At 47.1% G+C, this 13,382-nt stretch overlaps 1 protein-coding gene across 1 annotated transcript; it reads right to left on the reverse strand.

Moving 5' to 3' along the window:
* Positions 1–157: 157 nt before the first annotated feature.
* Positions 158–12,630, reverse strand: LOC149281435 (B-cell CLL/lymphoma 9 protein-like). The gene is made up of 7 exons (XM_089499278.1): positions 12,395–12,630; positions 10,930–11,246; positions 8,497–8,680; positions 8,067–8,166; positions 5,499–7,743; positions 2,044–2,301; positions 158–1,251 (listed from the first exon to the last, which is right to left on the reverse strand). The coding sequence occupies exons 1-7, from the start codon at positions 12,628–12,630 to the stop codon at positions 158–160; spliced, it is 4,434 nt and encodes a 1,477-aa protein (XP_089355404.1).
* Between the last annotated feature and the right edge of the window lie 752 nt (positions 12,631–13,382).

A 13,382-nucleotide genomic window follows, 5' to 3' on the forward strand; every position in this document is an offset into this window, starting at 1 on the left:
AATGCTCAGATAGTTTCATACATTCTTGAGTTTCCTCCAAAGTTTCATTTGGGTCCTTTTTCACCTATTGCATGGCCTTATGGGACTCCTTATACGTTAAGATCTCTTGGGAGACAATCTCACTTCTACAAGTTCCAATTTGTCCATTCGTAGCAGCTTAAAACATCATGTTCCCAGGGTTACCCGGCCCTTGACCGAATCCACCCATTCCAACATCAGTAGGCATACCTCTGGGGCGCATCTGTGGGGGAATCATGAGGTTTTGTTGAGGTCCCATCATCCCCTGCATTGACATCAACATATTGGGAGATCCCACGGGTCCAGGGTGGCTATAAAGTCCTCCAGGCATTCTCTCTTTTCCTGGCATCATACCCACCCCTCCTGGATTTCCCATCATAGTCAGTTGGCCAGGCATTCCTGATTGTGCTGGTGACATCATGCGATGGTGAGGTCCAATCATTCCTTGCTGCATAAAACCCGGTGGCCTCATAGAATTGTGGCCTGGCATGTTCGGACCACCCCCTAAGGGTATATCTGTAAGCCCCGGCCCTCCCATACCAGGCATAGGAAGACCCATTCTCGGGTTTGGCTCTCCCATCATAACAGGCAAGTGCGAGAAACCAGGTCCTTGTTGCGGCTTTCTGCCTGGAACTTCCCCACGAGGGAAATATTGCAGTGTTTGACTGGGTTTTTCCGATGGAATAATCCTAGACAGGTCAAACTCAGGGATCCCAGAAGCCCCCGGTCTAATGACTTCCTGCAGGTCCGGGTCTGTGAAAACCGAAGGCATATTATTTCCCATGACATTAAAGGAATCCGGCCCCGTCGGACAGCCAGACTTACAAAGTGCTGGGTCATTTGGAGGCAGATTGCCAGGGCGACCCATAGGTCCTTCTCCTGGAAAGCCCATTGCGGATTGAAAGTTTCCTTGGCCTCCATTAGGGCCGTTGTGTGGGAAGGGAACTTGTGGAGGAGACTGCACTTGAGGAAAACCTTGGGCAAAAGCCATGCGTCCCTGAGGTACCATGGGAGGATCTTGAGGGCCGTGTGACATCATTGGATTATGCGACATCATCCCCGGTCCCATAGGACCTCCGTGAGGTGGTACATTGGGACCCATGGCGTTTGGAGACGGCATCTGGCCACCATGGGACAGGGGCTGTGTCATACCCATAGGACTTAGTGTTGGCATGGAAACGCCGCCATGTGGACCTGGCATCTTGTTAGGATTCTGGCTGTTCATATTCATGCCTATAAAAAAAAAACCAAACAATCAATTAAAATCTCCCAAGAACGGAGTTACAGAAAAACAACAAAAACCCAAAACACATGATTAGACAAAAAAGTCACAAAACAGATCAATTAAAAGTAAAAAATTACAGAACCCTTTCCAGTACAATAATACAATTTAAAAAAGGCAGCTTCCCTAACTCTTAACCAATATTTGCTATTATTTGTAAGGCTTTTATGACTATAGTACTTTATGACTATAATTTGGGGGTTTATTAGGGTTTTTAATTAGCTGCTGTATGTTTGCGCTGACATCGGCTCGACTTAGATTAAAAAAGTGACAGCAGGTATCACGCCTAAATTTCGATGCACAATAATAAAAAAAAAAATTTAAATGGAGATCTCCTATAAAGGCATGATATTTATATAAATTTTTTTTTTAAATCAAATTAAAAAAAAATTAAAAAATCACTTTTTTGTATTAAAATTCCATGTTTCTTTAATTACAACCCCTATAACTATGACTTCAAGATACCTAATAAGTGTCAGTTTTCTAGTGATAAAAAAATGAAAAAAATTAATAAAAATTCCCCATGATGTAAAAAAATAGCATGATCTCATTAAAAATTTTTTTTTTTAGGCCTTTAAGCGGACAACGTGAAAGATCAAGAGACAGAGTAGAACAAAAAAAGTTTGACGAGACAAATTCGGTTTCCCAGAGAATGGTAAAGTCCCTTTTTTTTTTTTTTTAAGTGACAAATGTTAACAGAAAGCCGTGCGGATGCTTGAAATGGAGAAAGCAGATCCCCCTACCTGGCATGTTATTCATAGATGGTAGGTTGGGTGAGCGGGCGGGAGGGGAATCATCGTCTGAACTAGCCACCGTTTTGATGGCGTCATGATACAAAGGTGTGGAACTGGGCATGGCAAATTTTGACATCCTAGACATCATAATGGAGAGAGGGTTTTGGGAAAGAGTAGGCTCAGGCGGCATTGTGTAGCTAGTGCTGGAGGGAAGACTTCCGGGGTGATTTATCGAAGCAGACTGGCTGACTGATGGAGGTGGGCCTCCTATGAGAGAATAAAAAATAATAAAAATTATTTAAAAGGGAAAAAAAAAAAAAAAAACTAAAAGCAAAAAAAAAAAACCAAAAAACAAATGATGGCTGTTACCATTTTCTGTAGAATTTAATATTGACTACTCTGAAACAGAGATCTTCCAAAGAGAGAAAAGCAACTTCCATAAACTCGACAATATAATAAACGCATCGACCGTACGACTGGGAAGCAATTAAAACAGAAACGGAGAAATCGCTGCGGAACCAGACGTGATTACGCCGAGGATAAAATCCGGGCTGACGGAGGCCGAGGCGCACGCGGTACGTCGTGTTAAATGTAGCGGGCCGTCAAACTAATTCACAAAGGAAAAATAACCCCCGAAATGCACCGATTTATTTATACGCCGCCTGGGGGGCACCGTAAAGCCGAGGAGTTTGTGATCCTCCAAACCATGACCCGTCAGAAGAGAAATGCAAGTTAACCGAGCCGTATCGTCAGTGGGGTTAATGCGATCGGGTTCCAGGGGGGCCAATAACAAAGGCCAGCGTTTATTAAGTGGAAGAATCACAACATTTTAATACAGACGGAAACACCAAAGAAACCCGTCTGCTTCCTACAATCATCCAGTTCTGCCGGCGCTCCTACACCGTCCCAATAACAGAAGAAACCTAGAATACGTCTTCACGCCTCGTTAAACGCATAATCAGTGACATCGTGACATCTATTCGCAACAAACCTTTTCTGCCAGAAACATTCGGTAGGCACGGGCAACGCTTGAACCGATATACACGGCCCGAGACTAAACCTGCTTGTATATGAAACTTTTAAGAATGCCCGGTACTCCACTTCTGTTGAATTAGTCTGTATTTTTTGGGCCGGGATCCTAATGATATCCGAACAACATCACCTTCCAAGGAAACGGGGCGTACGGGCGACGCGTGAAGGGTGGTGAGAAAAGCGTCGGGGGAAAAAAAATAAATAAATCAACCGGCAACTTAAAGAGCCAAAAGAATACTTTGGATGCTTTTATGTAGAGAACGTAACGGACGCCTCCATGAATATCAATAGAAAGAAACACAGTATCATTTTTAGGAGACGCGGCTCGTGGTCCCGGCCGGAGGGCAGGTAGAAAGAGCATGGGTAGGTGCAGACCACCCGCTTATTAATCAAGTTCAACGCAGAAGTTGGGCATTTTCAAGTTAAGAAAGTTTAAGTAACTTCTCGTAACAAGCAGCAGGATTGCAGAACAGGGCATCATCGACACACACCAGCGTCTTACGGCCCCCAATTCTCATCCACCGGAGACGTGGGAGAGAGGAGTCGGAGTGAAGGAGACGACAAGTCTCTGCGCTGCTTAATACTAAATCACCGAAGGCAGGATAAATCGGTATTAAAAGGTTCCGTGGGGGACTTCACCTGATATATGTTATAAATTTCGGGTTAAAACATTTACTTTTAGGTAATGTTCCAGATTAAGAACACATTTTGCACCAAAGAGAACATTCTTACGTCTACAGAACATGAAACCGTATTTGTTCTCGAACAATATTCTTTGTGGTCCAAGGACCCTTCCTTCTAACCATAGAGACTCCCACCGCCAGGCCTGCTCCTCCGGCACACAGGGCCGCCGGCCGGCAGAGCCGCACACTCATCCAATCAGCCGCTCCGGATACGGCCGGCAGTCACACTACACAAGCAGTCGATTGGCTGCCAGCCTTAAAGTGCCGGGACCAACTAATCACTGCCTGCCAGGCTGTGCCGCCGGGCAACAAACTCACACAAAGGCCATGAGTACCCGTTGAAAGCGTCTGCTCGGTATAACGCAGCGCATGTAGGTTAACAGCCTGTCCGCCTTACATACACAGACAGACACGCGTCTCATTTATTTTTTGGTGTTTGAGGTTAATTTTGTTTGCAGGAATCTCTAGAAAGAATAGAAGCGGTGAAATGATTTTGCAGAGAATGAAAGCAAATAGCAGAGCGGCGTATATATCAGGGGCCGGAGCGTTAAGATATCGAGCCGGCACAGGTGGGGGGGCGCAGCTTTCTAAACCCATCCTCCACCCACAACAAACCCCATACGGGAGAACGATACGAACCCAAACAAGACTAAGCAGAGCCCAGATTATAGCAGAAGTAATAAACACCAAGGGGACCCCATCTACACAACGGCACGCCGTACACGGGTAACGGCGTCCATCCCGGGATAGTCGCCTCCCAAACAAGACCCTCGGCGTAATCGGCTGTGCCCATCTAACGGAGGATATGGTTACTGCTCAGCGGGGTTATTACACTGAAATATAAAAGCCCCGAAACGCCACGGCCAGAAGTTCTGTCCACACCGGGATCGCATGAAGGCGATTTCGGGACTTGGGTCGGTAATGACTCGATTAAACGGTTTCACGCAATCCGTTTCCTACCAATATCCTCAACGTCGGTCCGACATCAAACCGCCAGCAACACGATACGTACGAACGCTAAAGTGTATAAAACACGACAAGGGCTACGGGGTGTTCTATCTGTACAGTTACAGCGTAAAACCAGCAGAAACGGTAAAACCCGACACGCCAGGTCTATCCAGACACACGGCGGCAAAACCACACAGACCCAAAACAATGAATTCCTGCAACAGAGATATAAAGACAACACGGAATCGCAGTACTATACCTAACATTACACAAAAGGTTCCCAGTTACATAAAAAATACTAATTATATATATATCGATCAATTTAAATACTATTAAAGATTTTTACCATCGAACCAAAAACCAAAATAAAACCTGCGTCTTCCCAACATAAGGTTTCCTTTTCTAATCTCGCATTTAGTTCGGGAGACGAGAGCGGCTGAAATATTAAGCGTCAAGGAGGTTACAAAAAATAAATAAAAAAATAAAGTATCCCAGGGTCTTCAGTGAGGTTACCACGGTAACGTCAGAACGGAGAGATTCAGGAATCAATTATGTTATTAAAACGAGACCACACTCCGGGGACAAAACAATTATATTTCTGGGGTGGTAATTGCTTAAAAAAAAACAAAAAAAACTCGTTAATTTATTCCTGTTTACAATGTAATTCGCACAATAAGAAACTGGTTACATGTGTAAAGCAACACTGGAAACGGCTCGAAGAGGATGGGAAATAATTATATATATGCACAATATACACGTAAATATCACACGTGAATATCACATGACACAGATGTTACTCACCTGATTCCATATTCCCCATCATGGCTGGTGAGGTGATGCCTAGGGGCTGCTTGTGCTGGTTCGGGGGGATTCCCGGACTTTGCATTGGAGGTTTCGGAGAAGACGTCCAACCCGGGGAAGGTACCGGTAAGGACGGAGACTTCAGGTGGACAGGGGAAGCAGCAGCGGACCCCATAACCGGCGGGGACTTAATGGAAGCAGCAGCCGCAGCCGTCGGTCCCGTCAGCATCCCGGCTAACTGAGACGGAGTTTGAGGAGATTTAAGATTGCCGGATGGGGAGCCCAACATCGGAGACTGGACCTGGCGCATGGTTGGGGATTTTAAAGGGTTCACGCCAGGAGAGTTCACTTGACCGCCCGAAACAGAAACGTTATCCAAAGGCTTGCGCCCCAGGCTGCGCTGACCGGGAGGCGCGACGTTGAGGTTGCCCGGGTTGCTGTTTGGGTTGAGAGGTAGAGGTGGTATGTGGCTGAGCCGGCTATTAGTCCTTTGATCGGGCCCCATCTGATCCCTAGGATTTCTTAACACGCCGCCAGGCCCCTGGGGCATGTTGAGAAAAGGCCTGGAACCCATGCCATACTCCTGCTGGGAGTGCTCAAACGGCGCAGAATGCATTTTTTGCTGGTTAGGGAGCATCTCTGAGCTGCCTGGTCTCATCTTCATCATCTCCTCGGCGCCCATAACCACATCTCTCATCTTCTGAGACATTAACTGCTGGTTGGAATTCATGTTAACATTCAGGTTCATGTCGACCTTCATGTTCATATTCCCGGGGCCCATGCCAAAGTCCACCTCTCGGTTCGGGCCCATGTTGGGGGGCATCCCCTTGTGGAATTCTATCCTCGATGGGCTCAGTGCTGCATCTCCTGGCATCCGAGGGAACATGCCGCTTCCAGGCTCCATACCCCTCTGAGGTGCCATGCCTCGGTTCATTTCCATAACAGGTCTAATCGCCTCCATATTAATCCCGGGGGAAACGCCAAGTTGCTTTTCCGAAACGTGTTGATGAAACATGTCATCCGGCATACCCTGCGGATTCGGGAATCTCTCCCCTCGGCCCGGGCCGCTAAATATGTTTTGTCCAGGGGGGAAGTTGCGTCCGTCTGGTATTTTCGGCACCTCGTCAGGCCAGTTAACGCCGGGAAGCCCAGGCCTGGATGCAGGGTTGGGAACGTTAGGTCCATCCATGTCTGGGTTCATCATGCCAACAAACCCAGGTAATCGGTGCATTTGGCTTCCAGGCACATTTGGATGAGGGGGCATACCTTTGGGTGGCATAGGATGTGGCAATCCCATGCCGTCAGAAAAAGGCTCTGGACCTCCTGGCCCCCAACTCTCTCCAGGATTCATCTGGTAAGGAGGTGGAGGGCCACGGACCATGCCTCTAGGTCCATGCTGGTGTACCATCATATCCTGCAAAGACCGCTGCTGGACCACGGCCTGCTCCTGCTTCCGTCTTTTCTCCTCATAGAACTCCTGCTGTAATTTAAGCCATGCCACCTGCTCTGGAGTCATGTGGTCCAGGTGATCTTGGCCAGGCTGAGGATTCATTGGTGGTGCCATATCCTCTGGTGAAAAAGGCATCTCTCTGTGACCCTGGGGCCCAAACGGCATTCCACCATCCGGGTGAGGTCCTGGACCTTTACCTAAATTTTGCGACTGAGCCATCATTGCCTGGATAGGGCCTTCAAGTTTCTTCTGTGGATTGTCCAGCATTCCAGGGTTCTGTTGAGGTCCCCCACTTTGGCCTGTAATGTCCTTTATGGCAAACTCTTTCTCGTCAGGGAAGAGCATCCGCTGAATATCTCTCAGAGTTTGCAAAGACCGTTCTCTGTGCTCTAATTGTTCTTGAGAAAGCCCATCAGGATTGTCACCCAAAGACGCTGGATCTCCTCCCGGTAGCGGCTGCGGGGGAGCTTTTGTCTCCGTCTTGGAATCTACTGGAGGGGGGACATTCCCTTGCGGTAAAGGGCTGGGAACTTGAGTGTTAGGGGTAGAACTTTGCCTGCACCCTTCAGTCTGTAGCATGTTCGCATTGGCCGGGCTGCTGGCTGCGATTTTGTTGTCCGTGGTCCCGCTATCCTGTCCAAGCGAGCAATGAGAAGGGGTGGTCTTGGGAGGCAGTGCTGGACCAGTCGGATTCGATTGCGCTTTGGCAGCTTGCGAATGGTTCTGTTCTTGGGGCGTAGGCGCGCGGGCATTCGTTTTGGGTTCATTTCTAATAGTAGCAGGTATCTGAGAGTTCTACAAAAACAAAACGTCAATTTTTAAAAACGTGGTAACTTGAAGACCCTACAGAGTCCAGACAGCACAAACGCATTAAGAAGGGCATTAAAGCATTGCATTTAATAACTGGGGGAGACTTTGGCAGTCTGAGAGGACATTAAAGGACATATTCACCCAAACACCCCACACCATCAATATTATGTGCAAAATATAACTAAACCTAGAAGCTGGTATATACGGTGTGCTGGTCCCATATGGAAACCGCAGACCAAATATCTAGACGGTGAAAGTACGGACAGAAGAACAACGTCCCAGGAAGCAGAAAAGGTAAATTTTCCTACCGTAGGAGTCGAAGTGCGTTCAGCTTTGCTGTTTGAGGTGCTCTGGATGTGGAAGAGAACGATGGATTCCGCCTGCCCCTTCATAACCGCTTCGGCAGCTCTGCGGGGTAAAGGAGTTCGAGATCAGAGACCACCGGACCACTCGCTTTAGTTTACAGGCATAAAAATACTTTGGATGATAATGTCGTTCGTTTGGGGAGCCTCTGGATTACACTTTGACCCGATCTAGATTTTACCTTCAGTACTCACCAAATATCTCTTCTATTCCCAGAAATTTTGCAGGCCAGCTCGGCCCTTTACCCCGAGAAACACCGCCCTTTATAAAGCGTATATAGCACACTCCGGCAAATTAATGCAGCGCAGGCCACCTACTAACTCAGCTCCGAGAATAAAGCCAGCGATTGTCAGAACACAGAGATAATTCACTTACTTATTGGCCATTTCAGTAGAAAAGACATAGACCACTTTCGATGGAGTTTTTCTTTCGGGCGCAGAGTCAAGAATGGTCTGCCCGTGCGAAGGAGTGGAAGACCTGGGGACGGAGGTATTGGAAGGGGTCATGGCGTGCGTGGGGTGCGGCTCTAAGGGCATCACCGGCTCTGTAGTGTTGCACTCTACAACAAACAAATAAAAACAATCATTTTATAAAATGTATAAGAAAGAAAGAAAGAAAGAAAAAAAAAAAAAAAAAAAAAAGGATTCATATGCAAAAGGAAAAAAAATATTTCACACATACACCACCAGGTGTGTACATGTCGCATAACGAAAGATTACACTAGTGTGCCCCCTACTGGTACCATCATAAACCATAAAAAGCATTCTGTGTGTTGCTTGTGTAGACAACTCCATTCATTTTCTACAGACAGGTAACCCGAGTGCAGGTGTGGAAGCCCAGCGGAGGTGGTGCATAGTAACCCCGCAAGGCGTCTGCGACGATTATCCGGTGTATACGCTGGTTTAAAAGGCAAAACGATACGTAACAGAAGCCTAACGCGGCCGAACATCCCCGAAAAGACCAAGCAGCACGGATGGGTTAGGAGGTTTTGCCTCCGCGGCACCAGCGATGCTAAAAGTTAAATATTAAACACGTGGAAAGAGTAATAATGTCGTCGGTAATCCCCGGGATCATGAGATCGCGGGATATCAGCTACTGTTTAATCTGCGTCAACATTATTGATCCTTAATTAGTAAACAATGGAAAAAAACTGGCAAGTAGTGGGAAAAAAAAAAAAGCCTAGAAAACGCAGTCTATATCAGACAGCTCTGCTCTGATTGGCTGTTTTATACAGTTAATGTGACATATGGGGGGGGGGCACAGATTTCTAATGCTTTATTCGCATCCGTTGTGTTGAAAGATATGGCTTTGATCCAAAATATTTCTCCAGCGAAGGCCAGGATTACAAACTGAACTCAGCTAAACCGTAAACCATAACTCTAAATGCAGATACCTGCAGGCAGCAGCCGGTCCCTTATAGAACATACAGTAACAAACATTTTATGTCCTATAAGGTTTTCTTTGGTAAAAAAAAAAAAAAAAAAAGACGACTTGTTGGCGCAGTTTGAAGAAACTTTTGAGCGCTAGTGTACATTTGTGGGATTTCCAGGTTTTTAACAGCCATTAAAATGTTTTATAAACATCAGCCACCTCGTTGTTTCCAGCGCCCGAGAGGCTTCAGACGTAGAACGCTGGATCAGGCGCGATGACTATTTTTCTACGGCTCCTGGATACCGGCGCATGGTTAAAATATTCCGGGGACTATGCAGACTCGCGCAGAAGAAAACTTATTTCATTCCAATAAACCCTCTTTTCTGCAGACCTGGAAGCTGCCATGGTTATCACGCTATATATATATATATATATATATATATATATATATATATATATATATATATATATATATATATATATATATATATATATATATATATATATATATATATACACACACACATACACATATATATATATACACACACACAACCAATACCTCACGGCATTAGTTAGAAAGTCCAAACGGTGATTGCGACGAGCCATTCTACTGTTCCCCACAGGCGGTATGATAAGGAGTCGGGGTGTTTAATAGATTGGGGGATCAGATAACGGAGAGAACTCATACAAAACGGCAGAATCACAGCGAGGCTTGAACTTTGTTTTAATCTGTGCGTTATACAGTATACACGAACTGGGATTTAAAGAGATATTGTTTATAAATGCCGTGAGACTGTGTGGCAACAGACTGGCCGTATAAACTTGGATAACCGATAGGACTCCCCGGTTTATAACTCAATGTTTTCTTTTGCAATCTATATTCGGGTCATTTTATGTAGATTAACAGAACCGACGCGGAGCCCGAGGGCGTGAAAATATATAAGATCCTGCGTTTGAATGCTTATCGCCCGGCCGGAGCCAAACACAACACGTGGGAAATGTTCCGCTGCGCGTGGGAAGCGCTCCGCGTGTAACATTACGACGGGGTCCAGCTTTTAGACGCCTCTCCGGGAGCCGCAGCCTGTAACACCCTAAACGGACTCCAAACCCAGCAGAAAGCAAACAAAAATGTGGCCCTCCAGCCATTACAACACCAAGGATGTGTCTGCCCTCCATGGGCTTTTTGTTTTAGGCTCCATATGATGATGATGATGCGGGAGGGATATGGCCGGCACGGCTTTGGTACAAACCATCGGTAACATTCCAGGCGTTAATTAGAACATTCCAAAGCTTCCCAATGCTGCTTCAGTCGTTGGAATCAAGGGGGCCCAAGACCCTCAATAAGTGTAAAAGTTAAACAGCGACAATAAGTGAGACTCCCATTGATACATACGGCCCAGACATTAAAGCAATGTAGACCCATCGCCCGCTTACCTTTGATTTCCGAGTCTGTAGTGGGAGTTCCTGGGTCTCTCTGGTCAAACGATTCAGCAGAAATACTTCTTTCCCTTTTCCCTTTCCCTTTGGCTCCGTTCCCTGCCCCATTCTTGAGTCCCATGCTGCCCCCCGGCCCCTGCAGCGGTTTGGGGGTATGGTTGCCGCTCTTTGGGTCACAAGGCGAGGCCTGCGACTGGCTCGTAGAGCTTCCCTGCTTCCCTTGGCTGGAGAATTTGGGGTCCAGCTGGGGGTTGCCAGACGGAGACATCACGGAAGGAGGATGTACCATAACCTCCGGCTTAGATTTTGGGCTGCTGTAAAACAAACAAAAAAGCGTTAGCAGACGGGGTCTAGCGGCCAGATAACGCAGGCAGGACTAACGCGGCGTATCCATGGCAGTCTTTGATTTCATAAAACAAATGAGGTTTATCAGGGAACCTGTAGCGCTCTTCACTAAACAGATTATTGCACACCTGCCCCACACGCAACTCCGATCCCGGATATTCCAGAGACGCTCCGTGGTGTAACGCAGGGAATGGACGGAGTAACTACAATGCTTCGCGCCCCTGTTGAGCAGTTAATCCGGATCAGATGTCCTCACCTGTTGCCGCCGTAACAGAGATTCGTGTCGCACTGTAAAGTCGCGGGTAGCCCCGTGCGGCCCCCCCGGGCTTTCCAAAGAAAGAGCTCGGACGCATTAGGTCACGCATTCAACATTATAAATGTGTGACTTAATAAAAAGGCGCAGGAGGCAGGCGGCACAGACCGTTGCCTTATGATGTCACCTACAGCCCCGATACGGGAATAGTTTATCAGTGCGTGTATTAAATATATTTATATAAATATATATGTTTATGTATATATCTCTGCTGCCTCCGCAGAGGCTTTTAATCAGGTTTGCCGACCGCTTGTTGTTCTGCACAGCAGAGCGAGATTCTGCCGCCGACGTCCCGCGCCGGACTGGTTCGATCACATGAGATCCGAACGCAGCGGCTTCTGTCAATAAAGCAGCCTGTTTCTATGTACACAGAGATGAGAAACAGCAAGTTCTGCTCAGAGTAAATAAACACTGTTATCACAACGCACGGCTCGACAACAGGCGGGCAAAGTATCACCTACGCCGACGGCCGCAGCACGAGAAAGAGACCTCTGTGACGGACAGGTGAGCAAGAAACGAGGGAGGGTAACGACTTCAGCCGCTCCGTTCAACCTCAATAGCCTTTCGACATGAGTTCTGGCTGAAACGACGTAGAATTATCCTCCAGGACCGGAGAAAATCTTTTTTTAACCCAAAGATACCTCCCGTTAAGTTAATGAGGGGATATATGGGGGGGGGTCAACTTAATGAAACACTCGCAGGTTCGTATTTGTTGAGTAAGGAACAGAGGTAACGCCGGCGCTGAGGGCTTCCCCTGGACCCCAAAGCGGAGCTTCAGGGGGGCCGAGCCGCAGACCCCCGTACCTCTGTGTGTTTCCTGACGGGGAGTTGCGCACTTTGGGGTTACTGGAATGCATTGACAGAGATCCCGAGCTCACGGTCACAGACGCGGGGGGGCTGGCCAAGTTCTTTGGGGGGCTCGGGGTCTTCAGGGCTTTCTGCGAAGTGCTTTTGTCAGTGTTGTCCTTTTGCTCGTCTTTCTCCTTCTTGATTCGCTCTCTCTTGTTGAAGTTTGCTCTCCCCTCCTGCAGCTCCAGCATTCTTCGGACATGTGCCGCTCGTCGCAGGAGGAACGCCGTGCATCGCCAGGGCGCGCTGATCAAAGACAAAACAAACAAAAAAATTATTAAAAAGTAATTAAAACCCCGCGGCAACAATGACATTCACCGTACAGGAGTAAGGGCTTCCAACAAGCACGGCTTAAAATGTAAAATAAAAACATATTTAGTATGAAAACAAGCAAATAAAAAAAAAGAAAAAACCCACAGCGAATGAAATAATCGACTCGTTCCCAGAGTAGGTCCACAACGCGGTGATCGTTATTACGGTTTTAAAGTCGCTATCTTCGTATAATGAAAAAGTTTAGGAGAAACAAACACTTTGAGGGTTTATTCGCTAAAGGGAGTGTTTTAAGGGTCATCGTTCGTTCCGAAGGGCCGGAGCCAGTAAGTTTTGCCAATCGCGAAGGGCCGAGCTGGGCCCGTATAATGTACTGAAGGGAGATCGCCGATTTCGCCATACGTTATACACGGTCGGCACGCAGGAGCTCACCGGGGCCGACCCTTCACAAGGTATAGCAGCCGAAACGCTTTGCCCTGCAAACTCGCCCTTTAGTGACGCGACAAACCAGAGGAGTCCGGGGCGCTGCGGGTCGCGGTCAGAGGGGACGCCCTCGCGGGGTTACAGAAAAACATGCTTATGTTTCTCAGACACCGCCATGTAAAGGATTAAAAAAAAAAAAAAAAAAAAAAAAAAAAAAAAAGCATTTTTTATAAATAAATCCCCACAGATC

This window comes from Sceloporus occidentalis, unplaced genomic scaffold (genome assembly GCF_023333645.1).
Source record: "Sceloporus occidentalis isolate IW3139 unplaced genomic scaffold, rSceOcc1.0.p SCAF_132, whole genome shotgun sequence".
Lineage (NCBI taxonomy): Eukaryota > Metazoa > Chordata > Lepidosauria > Squamata > Phrynosomatidae > Sceloporus > Sceloporus occidentalis.